At 38.5% G+C, this 16,403-nt stretch overlaps 1 protein-coding gene across 1 annotated transcript in view; it reads left to right on the top strand.

Annotated features, from left to right (window-relative positions):
- Window positions 1-16,403, top strand: part of LOC135221802 (tyrosine-protein kinase receptor-like) — a 1,041,187-nt gene that overhangs the window by 499,057 nt on the left and 525,727 nt on the right. The window contains exon 3 of the mRNA XM_064259659.1: window positions 3,731-3,907. Coding sequence (XP_064115729.1) covers window positions 3,731-3,907 — 177 coding nt within the window. The remainder of the gene's footprint in view (window positions 1-3,730; window positions 3,908-16,403) is intronic.

Below are 16,403 nucleotides of genomic sequence, written 5' to 3'. Positions count from 1 at the left end.
TCTAATCCCGCCTGAACTGATTCAAATAACCCCAAATTAACTTTGGCATTGTCCCAAGGGGTTGTGAAATATGGTACATATTAACCGTAGAGTTTCGTGCATTTGCGTACCATTTTCTACAATAGGTAAGACTAGTGAATTTGTTTTTCAGTTGCTCAATGGCCGTTTCATATATATTATTTGGTAATTTTTAGGTAATTTATATTAGTATGTATTTTTCATTTTCTTTCACTCTCTTAGGCATGTAGTTTTTGTGGATTTTCAGTGTATTGAAATATATTGTTTCTCTACTATATAATATTTCCAGATTAGCAACGTGTTTCATTTAAAGCAAGCGCGACGACTGGTTTACACACACACACACACACACACACACACACACATATATATATATATATATATATATATATATATATATATATATATATATATATATGCATGCATCTGGCAACCGACCATTTAATGTAGGGATTAAACGGTGGGAAAGATAAATATATATATACATATATATTTATATATATATATATATGATATATATATACATGCATATATAATACAGATTTGTATTAACTGCTTTGACCGCATAACTTCGTGGTCAATTCGAATCCTGCCTAAGGCGTCAGAATTTCATCTTTTGGATCTGAGGCGTTGTAGTGACAAGCGTATCCAAAACTTGTGAAAAAGTTGAGAAGATAATTGGTCAGTTTGGGTTTTGCAATTACGTATATATCTGGTAAAAAGTGATAGTAATATATATATATATATATATATATATATATATATATATATATATAATATAATATATTATATATATATATAATATATTATATATATATATATATATATTCACGCTTGTATGTATGTATGTATGTACGTGTGTTTTTTATTTGGATGTATGATGGATATATCACGTTTTGCATTTGAATACCAATTAAAATTAATTCTATTCCAGGGACCGATTAAATATCTTTGAACCTTTAGCCATTCATACATAAGTTCCAGTCATGGCTTTATGTACTTAAATAATTGTCCTGCTTGTTCTCGGATTTTTTAACGTTAATTAGTTGCAGATTTGGAAAGAAAGAACCTATAAATATGCATTCTCACCTTTCCAGCTCAATAATTTAGATATAAAAGTTTTTTTCATTGTATCGCCATATTAAATGTCAGGATTTTATTAAGCTCTGCTATTAAACAAACAAAATCAATGAGTAACGTTTTATTTTTTTCTTATTTAACTTTATTTCAAGTGACCATGGGTATGTCTCAAGGTCACGACTAGCACGAGGTCAAGTTCATACCAAGAGAGAGAGAGAGAGAGAGAGAGAGAGAGAGAGAGGTTGGGGTGGGGGAAGCAATGCTATTTTCTTGGAATGTTTTTAATTGAAGAATTTGAGTTATTTACATATCAATATGAATGTTGCGCATGTCTGAAATGTTTCGTAACAGGGATAAATGGGCGTTTGCTCTTTTCCTGAGGGGAGACAATGAAATCATGATTCTTGTTTCATTTACAAATGGGTAATTGCGTAAACAATTTACAGTACGAGGCGTTTGCGGGTTTTGGTCAACCATCAGGCTCTTATTGTATCATTGCACACAACCTGGTGTTTCCTTTTGGATAAGTTGTTGTTGTTTTGCTGTTCTCCGGCATTTTATGCTTCCCCTCTTTATTATCGGCAGGTGTTATTTCTTCCCCCCTCTTCCTCGTAGTGCTTTGATTCTTACTTTGGTTATAGTTGTCGGTCGACAAGGGTTGTGTAGAGGTGTGCGCATAGATTTACAGGATGTGTTTTGCATCGACGGAGAGAAGGGGCAAAGTGTAGGTATTGTAGGAGGAGGGGGGAGGACGTCGACGAGCGAGAGGGAGGGGGAAGGGAAGGAGATCGCGGAGGGGAAAGGGGTAGGGGAAGCGGCGTGGCTTGGCTTGCGCATGGGGGAGGTGCCCACGGGAGACTAGGGACCCTCGTTCTTCGGGGCAGGCTGGGGTGTGGATGGAGAGGTAGGGGGAGTCGGAGAACTAGCAGCAGCAGCAGCAGCGGTAGCAGCAGCAACAGCAGCAGCAGCAGCAACAGCAGCAGCAGCAGCAGCAGCAGCGGCGGCGGCGGCAGCAGCATCAGCATCAAGCGGAGCAGGCAGGGTGGCGGCGTTGGCCAAACCCTGAGCAGCTCAGTATCGCCACGAAAATACAGACACTGCTACAGATACGCCGTCGCTCCCCACACCACCAGAACACCTCTTGCAACCACGCGTCCAGCCCTCTTTTTTTAAATGGCCGTCGGGCTACGAAATCGGTGCAGTTGTCGTTTTATTTAGCGGATTTGGTGTCGTTCGTGTGGTGGTGCGTGTGTGTTTGTGTGCCTAGGTGTAGTGACTGTCATCAGTTGGTTGAGTGCAGGAGCCACGAAGCTCAAAGGTGGAAGGAAACGAGCAGGCTAAAGCGGAATCGTTGCAAATATAGAGAAAATCTGGGCTTTAAAGTTGAAGTTTTCGAGGGGTAGTGAGAGGGAGAAGGGAAAGAGGGAGACGACATTCATTGGGGTGAAAAAGAACCAGGTGTTGCGGCATGATGCTCGTCGTCGGAGATCATTATGAAGAACCCATCGCGGAACATTCAAGATGCTCGGCCCTTTCACAGAAATGACAACCACTATCAGGAATACTACAGACGACGACTCCCCCTTTCAGTCTGTTGCCCCTGTTTTTGTCGTCATCACTGCTGCTGCTCGGTCAAGACTCCATTGTTAATCGCTATCTGTAACAGTTGGCTTAGCAAACCAGTGCTGAAATCCTGTGCGGTGCACGTTACTCCTGTATATATATAGATATATAGATCTATAGATATATGAGTAGATATATTTCTCTAATTACAGTTGTTTAGTCTAAATGATGTGCTTTTATACATATTAGAATAACTAAGTGGCATAAGGAAATCCTAAATGATTCAATATTGATCTAGGTTCAGTTGATAGTGAATAGTTTCCTTTACTGAATATGGTGATGAAAAGTGGGTACGTAATGTCATCATAATGTGCAGCAGTGGATATTCCCTCGTCAGATGGTGGTGATCATGATAATGACGACTGCTGTTATGATATTTTTGTCGCCTTTACTTCCTTCATGGTTACACTCCTAAGCCCTTTCGAGTCCTCCTCCTCCTCCTCCTTCTCCTCCTCGAAGGAACATCATCGTTATCCCCCTTCAGCTATGAAGACCCAAACGAGAGGGTTGGTCTCGAACGCTAGTCAGGAGGCGCTCGAAGACACTAGTTATAGAAATAGTAGTTGTCGTCGTCGTTATCGTCATGATACTTGTAGTAGTCATTGTCGAGGTGTCAAAGTAGGAGGCACTACTGTGGTAGTAGCAGCAGCAGCAGCTACGGCGGCGGCGGCGGCGGCGGCGGCGGTGGGCCCCGCCACAGCACCATCAGAAATCAATGGGTGGTGTGGGTGGAGGAGGAGGAGGAAGAAGAGCGAGCTGCCGCTGCCGCCAGCTCTACCACCAGCAGCAACGACGTCAGAGACGACGACGACGACGACGACGACTGATTTCCCCTCATCACCCTCACCATCACCCTCATCGTCACCTTCACTGTCATATCCATCATCGTCAGCATCAACGAGCTCTGTGGTGTCGCCTTTGCGGTGGGTCATCATTCAGTTCTTGATGCTGAGTCTCGTCAGGGTCACCCTCGCCAGCTTAACCTCTCAACCGGAGGCCTCCTCCTTAGGGCTCCAGTGCGACTTCGAGGGCGATGTCGAATGCGCTTGGAACTGGACGAACGACGCCACCCCGGGAGCCAGCAACTTCCTGAAGGTGACCGGAGAGCAGATCGAGGAGATGACCAAAAGCATGGCTCCAGGGGAAATGACCGGCCCAGGGCGAGACACTGATAACTCCCCACAAGGTAAGCCTCTCTTGCCTCCATCCCTCCCCCTCCCCCCCCCTCCCCCTCCCCTCCCCCCTCTCTCTTTCTCTCTCTCTACCTCTCTCCTCCTAATCCCTCCCTCCTTCCCTCCCTCTCTCCCGGCCACCCAGCACACCACGTCTCATCCTGTCCCTTACCCCTTTACCCTTAGCCTCACACATGCCCGACATTCCCTTCGCCCGCCTCAGTTGCTGCCTTCTCCCTCTCTCCCTCTTTCTCTCCCCTCTTTACTTCCTTTACCTTTCCCCCTACATTCCCAGTTATTCCCTTTCCTTCATTCCAATTCATATTGTTATTGTTGTTGTTGTTTACACTGTTGCTTTTGTCTTTGGGTAAACCCATGCAGTTCGAGACACAACAATGATTATAGTATAAGATTAGGTTGTCATTAGATTTAATCCATGATTGCTTTTATGATTGGCTTTATAAACGATAAGCAGGTAAGTCATTTAATTTTTACCATTGTTTTTCCCTTGTATATGAATTTATTTTGCCAGGCGTTGTTCATGCTTTTAAACAGGTAATAAAGAGTATCAGTCTGAAGGAAAACATGCAAAAGCAAAATGAAAGAAGCCATAATGATATATGAGGGAGGCAATTAGAAAAGGGAGGTCAGATGCTGGCAACTGCTTGTTCATACATAAGTTCTCTCTGTAACCCTGAGGAGCCCCGACTTCTGCCTCACTGTCCAAGTCTAGTCGAATGCTCTTTTCAGCATCGCGAGCCTTAGTGATGACGTCACGACTGAGAGTTTGTGACGTCATATAAAGCGCAGATGATGTTGATGACGTCATATTCCTGAATGCTTGCGTCATAGGTCGCCATTATCACGTCACTGTTTACGTACTTGACGTCACAGGTCAACATTATGGCCATCGTAACTAACATTTTCTCACTGCCAAAGGAAACCGGTGCCATTTTACATGACGCGTGAGATAAGCTAACCACAGCGTCTTGGTTTATCTTTTTGAGACTGGAAATCTTTTAGGATGTTTGTTATTCTACTTTTTCTTTGGATAAACACCATAGGCAGACGCACACTTTTGTATGTTGTGTGTGAGTTTTCGTAATATTTACAAGAATTTGATTGGACTTAATAGGACTGGTTACCTTGTGCTTAATTGTTCACTTGGTTTTGAAGCCTAAACTAGAAATCATTAGTGAAATTTGCACAAGATGATATAGTCAAAATTATCATGTGCTGAGGACAGAAGACTCGGTAGATATTAAGCCAATACAAGAATGCATCCAGGAAGGACATCATATTGAAACTATTTGCTAAGATTTTAATATGTTTTGTTTCCCAATAGTCTAACATCAGACCATTATCAGAAAGTCGCCTGACCAATTAAGGAGTTTTGACATGGACAGCTACATCTTGCTTAAGATACCTTAATAGTTGATTATTCCCGATGGATGTCTGTTTAGTTGAGAGAAGTAACTATTGCTGTTCAAAAATTTTGAATATTCTAGGAAGATTTTTGAAAAGCCATTTTGCACAGTTTCAGATATATTTGTGGTAATATTCTTCTCGTCATTATAAATTGTACATGTAAAAAGTAATATCATGCCCTTAGTTATATCGAAACTTAATGCTCAGAATTCTACTAGATTCCTTCAGCGGCAATTAAGGTACTGGCGATTGTTGGAATATTTCTTACTCGGCCTCCCACAGTAAAAACTTTATTTTGTAAATTCTGCTGCGCCTTTACTGTTGGTACGCGTTGATCTTCATTCATTGTCAGGGCACATGACGTCATGATCTCTCCCCTAATTTTTGACAGTAGAAGACCGTGGTGGTAAAGTAACCCCACAATGACAGATGATATCATTTATGGAGCTGAAATGTGAGGAGGTGGAAAGTTTTATCGCCATAGCTATTCAGAAACAAGGATGACGCTCAAATGAAAATTTAAGCACAGCAGGCACAAGGGAAACTACTGAATTGAGGGAAGATATGCCGACATTCAGGAGATATGTACAGTACGTATTTTGTTATAGGAAGTATTTACCTACATGAAAGTATTTTACGTCTCCTGATTAGAGTAATCTGGTTTCGCTTACTATTTTTTTTTTAAGTTGCATGGATAATTCTGAATACATGCTCTCATAGGAAAGATGGCCGTGTAGAAATACAAAGATAACTCGTCTTCTCCAGCAAATTCTCTCTCTCTCTCTCTCTCTCTCTCTCTCTCTCTCTCTCTCTCTCTCTCTCTCTCTCTCTCCACATCATGCACATCCCATCAGTAAGTCGCAGAATTTTAAAAGCACTTTTATTCTGAATATAATATTACTCTACTCTTCGGAATGGGCTTAACAAGAGGAATTGATTATTTCCCTCTTTTATACCTAAAGAAGACCCAGATCCACTTCCCTGCTGATTCTGCTTGTTTCCTGTTGTGTGGGAGCGTCACTTCGAAACATTATTATTATTATTATTATTATTATTATTATTATTATTATTATTATTATTATTATTATTCAGAAGAGGAAACCTATTCATATGGACCAGCTCACAGGGGCCATTGACTTGAAATTCAAGCTTCCAAAGAATATGGTATTTCGGAGAAACAAATCCACAGTTAGTAAATGTACTATATTTAAGTTTAAATATGGTATTCATTAGTATGTAGTCAGGGGCGGTAAAGGGAAATACAGAAAAAAAGAGAGAGAAAAAATTAATAGAGAAATAAATGGAATGCAAAGAGAATCGTATTAGGGTAGTAATGTATTGTTAACGTTGCATCATGTATGTTTCTGAATACATGCTTTCATATAAAAGACGCTCCTGTAGAAATACTAATATAAATCTCTCTCTCTCTCTCTCTCTCTCTCTCTCTCTCTCTCTCTCTCTCTCTCTCTTGCACATCCTCTCGGTAAGTGTTACTATTCGGACTTAACAGTAACCATCGTTGATCAGCATTCTTGTCTCAATACAAAGTTCCGGGAGAGGGTCAGTGCCACCAGCGCGCCTTATGCTGCACAAGGAAGGTTTTACTTTAGGATCTTTGCAGGGTTCTTCCTTCAGCACCTAGCTGCACCCCCTTTTGAGCATTTTGCCTTTCATCCATTTCAGTTTCCTTTCTTCCACTTATCGACCCAAGGCATCCTACGTTACTACTTGTCTTCATGCCCTCAAAAAAGAACACCTCTAGGCGTATGGTGTAGGTCTTGCCACCTCGTTAAAATTCTGTCCTGATAAATGGGAGCAGATACCACAGCCCAGACTGCGTTTCGGATCTGAATCTAATTAATAGTTGGGGTGGCGATGAGGTCATCAGTCATCCGTTAGTCTTTAGACCTGAGAGTTATCGATATGACTATACTCATGTTGATACCCAAGGGTTGGTGTTTTTTCAGAGCTAGCCTTTAGATTCAGGAGCTTGTAGTTCTAGGGACTGAATATTTGGCATCCTATCTAGTGTTGCCCCCGCCGAGGTGATTAGAGTGGGGACTGCTTTATTCCCGTAATATTCACAGTCCCATAAAGCCTGTTAGTTTTCATTAGTGTTATATGTCATTTTTTTTCTATTCAAAATTTTCAGTTGATGGCCGTAGTGCAAGGGCTCCCATGATTGTTAATGATGACTGCTAGCTCGGGTAAGGGGCGTGATAAAGGAATTTCGAAGTTACTCTCCAGTTGAATATCTAAGCAAAATCAAGGGTACATTTCCAAACATCTCCAGGAGGCCATATTGGAAATAATACTGGTGGAGTTTATCTCAAAATGTGATGAAAAATGAGAAGCAAAGGACACTTCCTACTCCTAGATGCTATGTTGCTACTTGCAAGAGGAATATAATCAAAGCAGCTGACTGCATTAAAAAGAATGTATGTGCTTCCGTGAGAATAATATGAAAATGTCTGACAAGCCGTCTTAATTAAAATCATTAATGGCATGCAAGGGAGATTACTAAAGAATTTCATTGCCTTCCAGCACAGAACTTGCAGCACCAACAAAGGAAAGGTTTACTCAAGTGAGCTTGATAAATACTTTCAAGGAAGGGAAATCCTGCGCATTGGCCTGACCTGGAATAAAAAGTTACGGCAAATAAGTGGCGTTAACAATATTTTGTTGACATTCAGAATACAGACTAGACCGCATCATATAACATTCATTAATTGTGAGAATCGAAGTTAGAAAATACAGTTTGAACCAAATACAATGCTACAATATGGTCTTGTAAAATCAACCAGCACAGATCTTGAATGTCCTGAATGTTAAAAGATCACAGTGACCCAGAATATAGGTCCGTAAAACACTAGTATAACCGTCAAGGAAGTGATTCCCTAAATTTCAGAATAAGTTTAAAGAGAAGGCTGGAAGAGAAGATAAAAAACAACAAACTCTGGACACATCATGGAAATTGTGATACTCATTGTGATGACAGCAGTTGAAATTCCCAAAGAGAATGAACACAAGTAAAAAGAATGTGAAATCAGTTACTACCTGAGCCCTACTGTGCAGAAATAGTAAAGATCAATGAAACACATTACAATGCCATAAATTATAAAAATGCTGATATCAAAACAAAAAAGAACACAACCATAAACGTGGTATGTAGAGAATCCTCCAATTAGATCATTCCCATATTTTTAGAGCTTATCTACATCCCATAGAGTAAGTGTTCTTTTTCACCTAATGCAAATCAAACCAGCTAAGGAAGAATTAGTTGAACAAGACTTTCTGGGTCTCAGTACATCTGAGATTGAGGGTTGAAACTTTCCAAGTTTTAGATGAGACAGCAATCAAGAAGAAAATGGCTATTGTGAGAATAGTACGTCTGCAGACCAAGTGTGTGAATGAAAGCTGCTGTAGGATTTTCTGGAATTCAAATATCAAACTTAAAAAGCTAAGTAATAATAAAAGAAATGAGTCAAGCAGAACAAAACAATATTCATACCTTAAGTTTAACCGAAGATGAGTAACTTGTTACATAAAATGTTTGCAAAAGATGACATTGCACCTTATTTTAGGCAAAAAGGTTATCTATCCAAAAGTGACAGGTTCGACAATCACTATAAATAAAAATGGCTTGCCCTCCAATGATTGCAGCCCAAGTGCTGCAAGTCGTCTAGAAATGAAGTTAGTTGATGAAGATTTTAATTCTGTTTTGAATATTTTAAGATATGCTGTTCCTAAACTGGCTGAAAGAATTTAGGGCTTGCTGCTCTCATTTCTCATACAGTTTGAAGTATTCACTACTGCTTGTGACGACAATGTTGCTTGCTGTTAATGCTTTCTTCTTAAGAGACACAAAAAACTTTCACATGCATTCTTCTTGACCTTCATTTCAGCTGAGAAGACATGAACAACTTTATAAATACACTTCGTACTCCATTATTTTCGAGGAGACTTCATTGTCCGTAACTGCTAAAAGGATGCAAGCATATTAGTTAACAAGTTCAGATTTTAGAGGATGACATTGATATTAATGACAATGTTGTGAGGAATGATGGATCATTGATATTTCGTACTATCTACTTAAATAAGTGTGTTATCCAGAATTTATGTACGCTATAAGTGGGTCAGTTGTTGATGTCTTTATGGGAGTGACAGTGACCCATTTTCTCGAGTCTATCAAAGCATTTTTATGGAAATGCTTCTAAAGTGAAAGGAAGAAAATGCTGAATGGTGTAAGCATTGCAATGTTGCCGTAGACGAGAATTTTATTCGAGGATAAAAGGTAAATCACCAAAGACCTCCAGTTTTCTGGTGAGCAAAACTTGCGCAGCGTTGTGGAGGATTACTTGCAAAAAATAAAAATTATATCGATGCAAAATTGGTGGATCTCCTTAGGCTAAAGTTACATACCAAGGGACACAAGATCAGTGTGGAAACATACTGAAGTTAAATGGAACGTTTACCGCAGAACCAATACCTACTTGGAAATTATATGATAGCCTAATTACTTACACCGAGTGAAATGCAGATAAACTGTAACATGTATCTCAAACGTCCTAGTGACTCTGAACCCCCTGTAAGAATAACAAGTAACCAGAGGTACTCTCTTAAATTGTGGCCCGACTGCTCCAGTGGAGTTTTTTTTTTTTTTTTTTTTATATAAAAAATCGTTAGTGAAATGGTTAAGAATTTTTGTCAGATAAAATCAAGAAACCAATGCAACTATGAAACTTGAAGGTTGCGATGAATCTGGAAGAAGGCATCAGTTAAACATAAAAACTGAAGATGACTTCTGTCCAGTAGCTGTAGACTAGATGTGTTCACCAGTTGCACCTGCAAATGGATGGAGTTTTTTCATTAAATAACCATTATGCCGTTTTTGACCGTGGGGAAGCGTATGATACCAGTTGGAATTTTAGCATTATTAAGAATTCAAAGGAGAAATACAAGAATTAAAGGTTTGGTTTTAATCTGGGGCATTAAATGAAGCACTGTAGTTGGTTTTACCCCTTTTAATTTAGCTTTTATATTAATTTTTCAAACGGAAGTGTCGCATCAAGATATATATTCAATCACTTACTGAAAGTGCGAATTGATTGAAATGAACTTGGTTTGCTTGATACTAAGGAACTGAAGTTCCCCTAAAGCCCTCCACTTACGTTCATTTATGCCTGCGCAATTATAACTGCACAGTCGGACTGTGCAGTTATCACTGAACGTTAATGTCGACAACCTGCATAGTTTTTCTGGCCTGCCCAGGCGGCCTGGGTAAATAGTTCATCTCAATCGATGAACCTCAGGCCAAACGGCTGCGTATGTGCATTGCAACGTTAATGTGGTGGAGGCAACTTCTTTGACTCGGTTCGCTGTCCGTCCGCTGACAAATAACACGTACTAATCAAGGACATTGGGCTGCGTTTTATTGAACTGAAAAGTGTTCATACCGAAACGTCCTGTAGATTTCATTGAAATTTGTATGAATGAGACTTTGCTTTGACAAGTAAAATCCACAGGCTGTCAAACAGATTAAGCCTATGTATGTTTATTCGTGGTCATAAACCAAATATGCAAGACAGTTTTTCAATGAGAATGTTTATTATGACAAAATAATGTAAGACAAGAATAGGGCTACATGCGTCTATTCATGATTATGCAGCATGTATGTAATTCGATTTTAAAGTGAGAACAAAATGATATTCTGCTTTCTGACGAAACAAAATCAAACTATGCTGGACTATGTACGTTTTTTCATTGCTTACATTCCTCGGAAGTTCACTTTGAAATGAAATTAAACTCATCAACACACTAATGAAACACAGAAAGACGGTAGTAAACTAAGGATTTTTATTCATTGTAACACGTCATAAGAAAGTCAGTCTTTAAAAGAAAACAAATCAGTGTTAACCCTTTTAATGAAATAGAAAAAAATATTAGGCCTATATGTGTCAACTTTGGAACGAAAGCAAACGGTTACGAGCTTAATTATCTTAACATGGAACTCTTCCTTCATTCATAAAATATTCAATAAACATTATGGAAGCCCTTGGGGACAAATTTAAACTCTTAACAAATTCACCTGGGAATATTTAATTATATTTTTTCTACTATTTCGCAAGACGTCTTACTTGACGTTTATGAGTTTTTAAAATGATGTCAGCAAGTCACAGCCAGAGCATCGTGTGTTGACGCCGTGGCTGCTACGGAGGACTGAGGAAAATCCTGTATCGTTAATTGCGAAGATTGGCCTGCACAATTCGACAGTGCAGTTATAATTGTACAGGCATAACTGAACATTAGTGGCGGGCTTAAGGATCTAATTTTCTAGATTACTGGGAAATGTAACTAAAACAGGTTTAGTACAGGGCCAAAATCATATCGGAGATGGTAACCTGAACGGCTTATTGTGAAATTATAGCTAAATTTTAGCGCACGGTCATAGCCATACATTCCACTTACAAGGAAATTTTACATTTAGTTATAATCGAAAAGTTTAAAACCGAAATCGAACTGTGAAGTCTTGGTCACGTTCTTTTCCTTGGGATAAGAGGAGAGAGGTTGTTTGTCAACGCCTCAAATTGGAAATGAAATTTCAACCTACCAGAATGGCTTACTGTTATATCACAAAGTGTGTAGCATATTCTTATATGATGCTTAAGATATTTTAACCAGCGGCAGTGACACATCTGGGCTCGGGGGAGTGGTGTTATATATATATATATATATATATATATATATATATATATATAATATATATATATATATATATATATATATATATATATATATATATATATACTATATATATAGAATATATATAATTGGAATTTTTTTTTAATTATTGAATCTGTATTTGTTTGTCATTAATTCATAAATTTCTATTAGCCTTTCACTTAGGTAATTGAGTTAAATTTCGTTGAAACAGTATCAGTTTTCTTTGGTTTATTAGGACACTGAATGACCCTCTTGTCCCCAGTGTCTGGGTTTTGGCCTTAAATACTCTAAATTCATTCATTCATCCTGGGCAAAGCAAACAATAAAAAAAAGAGTTGTCAAGTTTCTCCTGTTGACACTTCTATTCATATCTCATGTAACGTTTTGATGTTCATTTACTTCTGTGTATGCTGCGGTATTCCTAGATGCAGCGGCTTTGTGCCTGATGTAGCTTGTGGTCTTCGTTACAAACCAATCAGTTGTTATGAAGATTCTTAAAAACAGTGCAGTTCTTTAAGGAATTATAGCTTTGTTTATCATAATATAGTTTCTTAGTTATATGCGCAGTTTTACAGAAAGGAAATTGGGAATTTTAGAAGGAAAATTAAAATTACGAATTACTGGACAGTACAAAGGGCGACTGCCCTTAAAGTTTGGTGTTGTTGGGATTGTGAAATTATCTTACATAAAGCCGTTTGTCAAAGATAAGAACGTCGATTATGTTTTACATGTAGATCTTGTTCTACTTTTCAAACAGGTTTTGCCATTGAACGCAGAAGCAGTATACGCACGAACAACTATCCGTTGCCAATAACGTTTAGACAGAGTGTATATGTTGCTTGCGGGTTTGTAGGTCGGAAATCGTGGAAATACTTCTAGTAATAGTTAGTTCTGTAGTATATAGGATGCTTTGTTGAATGATGAAATATTTATTAGTTGAGTAAAAATCTACTTCCTTATCTCAATTGATGCTTATAAACAATACATACATGTTAGAAAAGACAGCAGTAAGTATGAGCAATCATACATTCCCATTTTAGTATTTATGAATAAACCCAATACATCTGGCTGAGACAGTGTGATGAAAAGTGAGCATTTACTTGGGTTTTTGGTGACCTCGTTTGCTTTGATTTGCCATTGTTCTTACGTCTGCATTGTTATGCCTGTGACTTGTCGACATCTTTTTTTCTTGAGGTAAGTACACCTCATGGCAATCTTCTGTGAACTAGCATAGAAGAAACAAATTTTATTTAAATACACAGTTTCTGAATTAACAAGAAGAGTAATACTTGTGAGTAACATTATTTGATCAGTCCTTCTGGAAACCTCAGGCTACCAAAACACGAGAGATTGCAATACATAAAAGTCTATATATCAAGGAACCTAATCTGCTAGCTGTCTCTTCCGTTTCCATAGCTGTTGAAATAGCCGCAATAAATAAGTAATTTAGGTATTTATTTCTTATTTTTCAAACATATTCCGTAAATAATGATTGTTTCGATTACTAAAGAACATTTATATAATTGAATTAGGACCTATGTTGAGATGGACTAAAAGTACTCTTGCTATAAATATTTTGTTAATTTGAAAAAAACTTTTGGTAATGCAGTACACTTGGTGCAAACTGCATAGGGCAATAGGAAGAACATGCAATATAGATAGTGAAGGATAAGATGCAATTGCTGATGATGTGAGGAAGTAGACCAATAGGTCAACTCTTGAGGCGATAGAAACACGATCTCCTAAGAAGTCTGCATACATTTGGAACATCCATATGACATGACTCAGACGACACACACAGTAGGGTAACGTGAAGGGTTTTGGTTTGAGTGACACACTCTCAGTGAGGGTAACTGAACCGAGAGTGAATTTACAGACTGTTAAGGCTTCCTAGGGAAAGTGAGTGTTTATTGAGACACTTGCTATGCACATCCGCAGGTCACTTTGGGTCAGGAGGAGGTGATTTTATTGTCCTGCACGTCAGGGTTACGATGAAGCCTTGGCGAACAGGAAGGTGAAGAATAGATAACTGAAAACTTTCTAGCAAAACTAGGTTATGGTAGGTGTTCTCAGGCCATAGTAAGTCGGGCCATGCCTTAATTAACTGTACTTGGAACGAAGATTGAAGTATACAGACTCAGGAAAATATTGCTGAACTTGGCTTTTGAAGGAAATAACTGCCAGTGTTACTGTTAAATGGGCAAAATAGGTCTACATTTTTTCAGGACTGCTTACAAATTAATTATGTAATGGATCTTATCTGGATGGGCCAATTTTTCCATATTTTTACTGTACTCTGTATTGACCATATGTTTTTGTGCAGTTTTTTCAAAAGTAGTTTTGCTCTGCCTGGCATAATTTGGTGCTGCTCACTGGTCTTGTGTTCAGTGTTGTCATTGACATCTTGTTTCGCTTTTACATTTCAAGTACTATTACACAATTTATCATCAAATGGTCTTCTAATTTCTTGCTATACATTTATTATGGTTGGTTTGCATCTGATTTTGGCCTAAGCTTAATTAAGTATACTTTGCATATGGGGATGGTTTCGTTACCACAGACCGTGTATGCTATTCGACTTGATATTACCACGGTTTTTTGCGGTGCGTTTTCGTGTTACCTAGTTTAGGTTGTGCCAGGGTTTTCACTTCTGTTGAATAAGTTTTTCCGGTTATACTTACTGGAAAGTCTTGAATTGGTTGTGATTGATTAGTTTCCCCGTTCCCGGCATGGTTTCTTCATCAGGGATACTTTAAATGAATCCCCTTAACATTGTTTAATTATTTTATATTCCCTTTTGGTACACGTACTTGTTTACACGTTGTGTTGCATTTTGACTTTTTCATCAGTCCTTCCCATTAAAAACCGAGGTTTTCTGGGTCGTCTTGATACAAATTAGGTATAATTGGTTGCTTTTGAACTTGTTTACATACTTACGTAGTTTCCAGTTAACTTTTGATCTCTAAAGCGTATTAATTAAGGCTTCAGTCTGTTTTTAGATGTTTTTGTTGACTCTCCTGTTATTATAGTGATTAAAAAACAATCTTATATTAGCCTTGTCCGTCAGGTTTTTCTGTCAGAGGTTAATTTTGCAATTCTTACTGTTTAAGTATTAAATCCTTTGAGTAATATATTAATTCATCTTGTTATAGATTTATAGTATGATGATAGTTTAGTTTTTTTGGAGCTAACGGTAAATATCCACAGCCACTATCATAACCATTGGTAGGTGTCGACCATGAATTTCTGTCAGCCATGATAAGGTTTCGGTGGTATCAGCTGCGGATATTTATCGACAGTTAAAAAAATTGGCATATCTGTTGAATATTCTTGCAAGTTTAAATATGGAACTAGAAATTCATTTTCCAAAGGAGATCAACACATAGGTCTATAGTTTCAACAGTTTCCCTTCACCTTCTGATTAATCCGTAGAACCTGTTATTTAGTTACCTGAGGATTGAATTTCTGTTATTAAGCCTTCCAGTTGCTTTATTGCATTTTAACATCCTCCTTCAGGGGTCGGTCTCCCACCAGATTTTCTTGTTCATGGACTACAGTCAATGTTTTCCACGAATGGGTTTTCTAAAGGCAAGGGAGTCTTGTTACAGTCTTAAATATGCTTTAAGCATATTTCATTACGATGACTAGGACTGTTTGTTATAGCGTTTCTCTCTTTCTATCCCTTCTGCGTTTACTTTAATATAGGTTGTTCGCACCCAACGCTTTATTTAGGCATATGCTGGTGGTAGTTATTGAACATAGCTTCTTTTTTTATTATATTGAAATAACGAAGAATGGTTTCAATTAGAACCTTCTATGTTGCTTTCAGCGTCTGAAGAGTAAGGCTGTGCGTAATATAAACAATAAAAATTCAGCTCATGATTCATACTGAAAACACTTTATAGTAATTATTATTATTCGGAAGATGAACCCAATTCAAATGGAACAAGCCAAAGGGGGACATTGACTTGAAATTTAAGCTTCCAAAGAAAATGGTGTTCATTAGGAAAAAGAGGAGGCAAAGGGAAATGCAGAAAGAATATCTTGCAAGAGACCATAGGAACGCAGGTTAGTTAGTTTTGCGTAGCCTTCGTGACAAATGGCCCAATCAAAGAATGGAGGTTCATGACGCAAAGTCCCCAGACCCCTTGAAAGTGGTCGTTTCGCCCACGCACCCAGCATTGCTCAGGTAGTTCACCTCATCATCACTAGAAATCCCCAACTGATCTGTCAGTTTCGACTCTCTGTTCTCCAGTCAACTCTACTTTCTCTCTTCCCCACTTCCATCCCGGTCCATTTTCACCTCCCAACACAGCGAGCTCATTGTTGAACCCACTTCAGCAGCCTTCCAGTTCAAGT

Source organism: Macrobrachium nipponense, chromosome 3 (assembly GCF_015104395.2).
Source record: "Macrobrachium nipponense isolate FS-2020 chromosome 3, ASM1510439v2, whole genome shotgun sequence".
Taxonomy (NCBI): domain Eukaryota; kingdom Metazoa; phylum Arthropoda; class Malacostraca; order Decapoda; family Palaemonidae; genus Macrobrachium; species Macrobrachium nipponense.
Note: the sequence above shows the minus strand (reverse complement) of the source record. Positions and strands in the feature narration are given on the sequence as shown.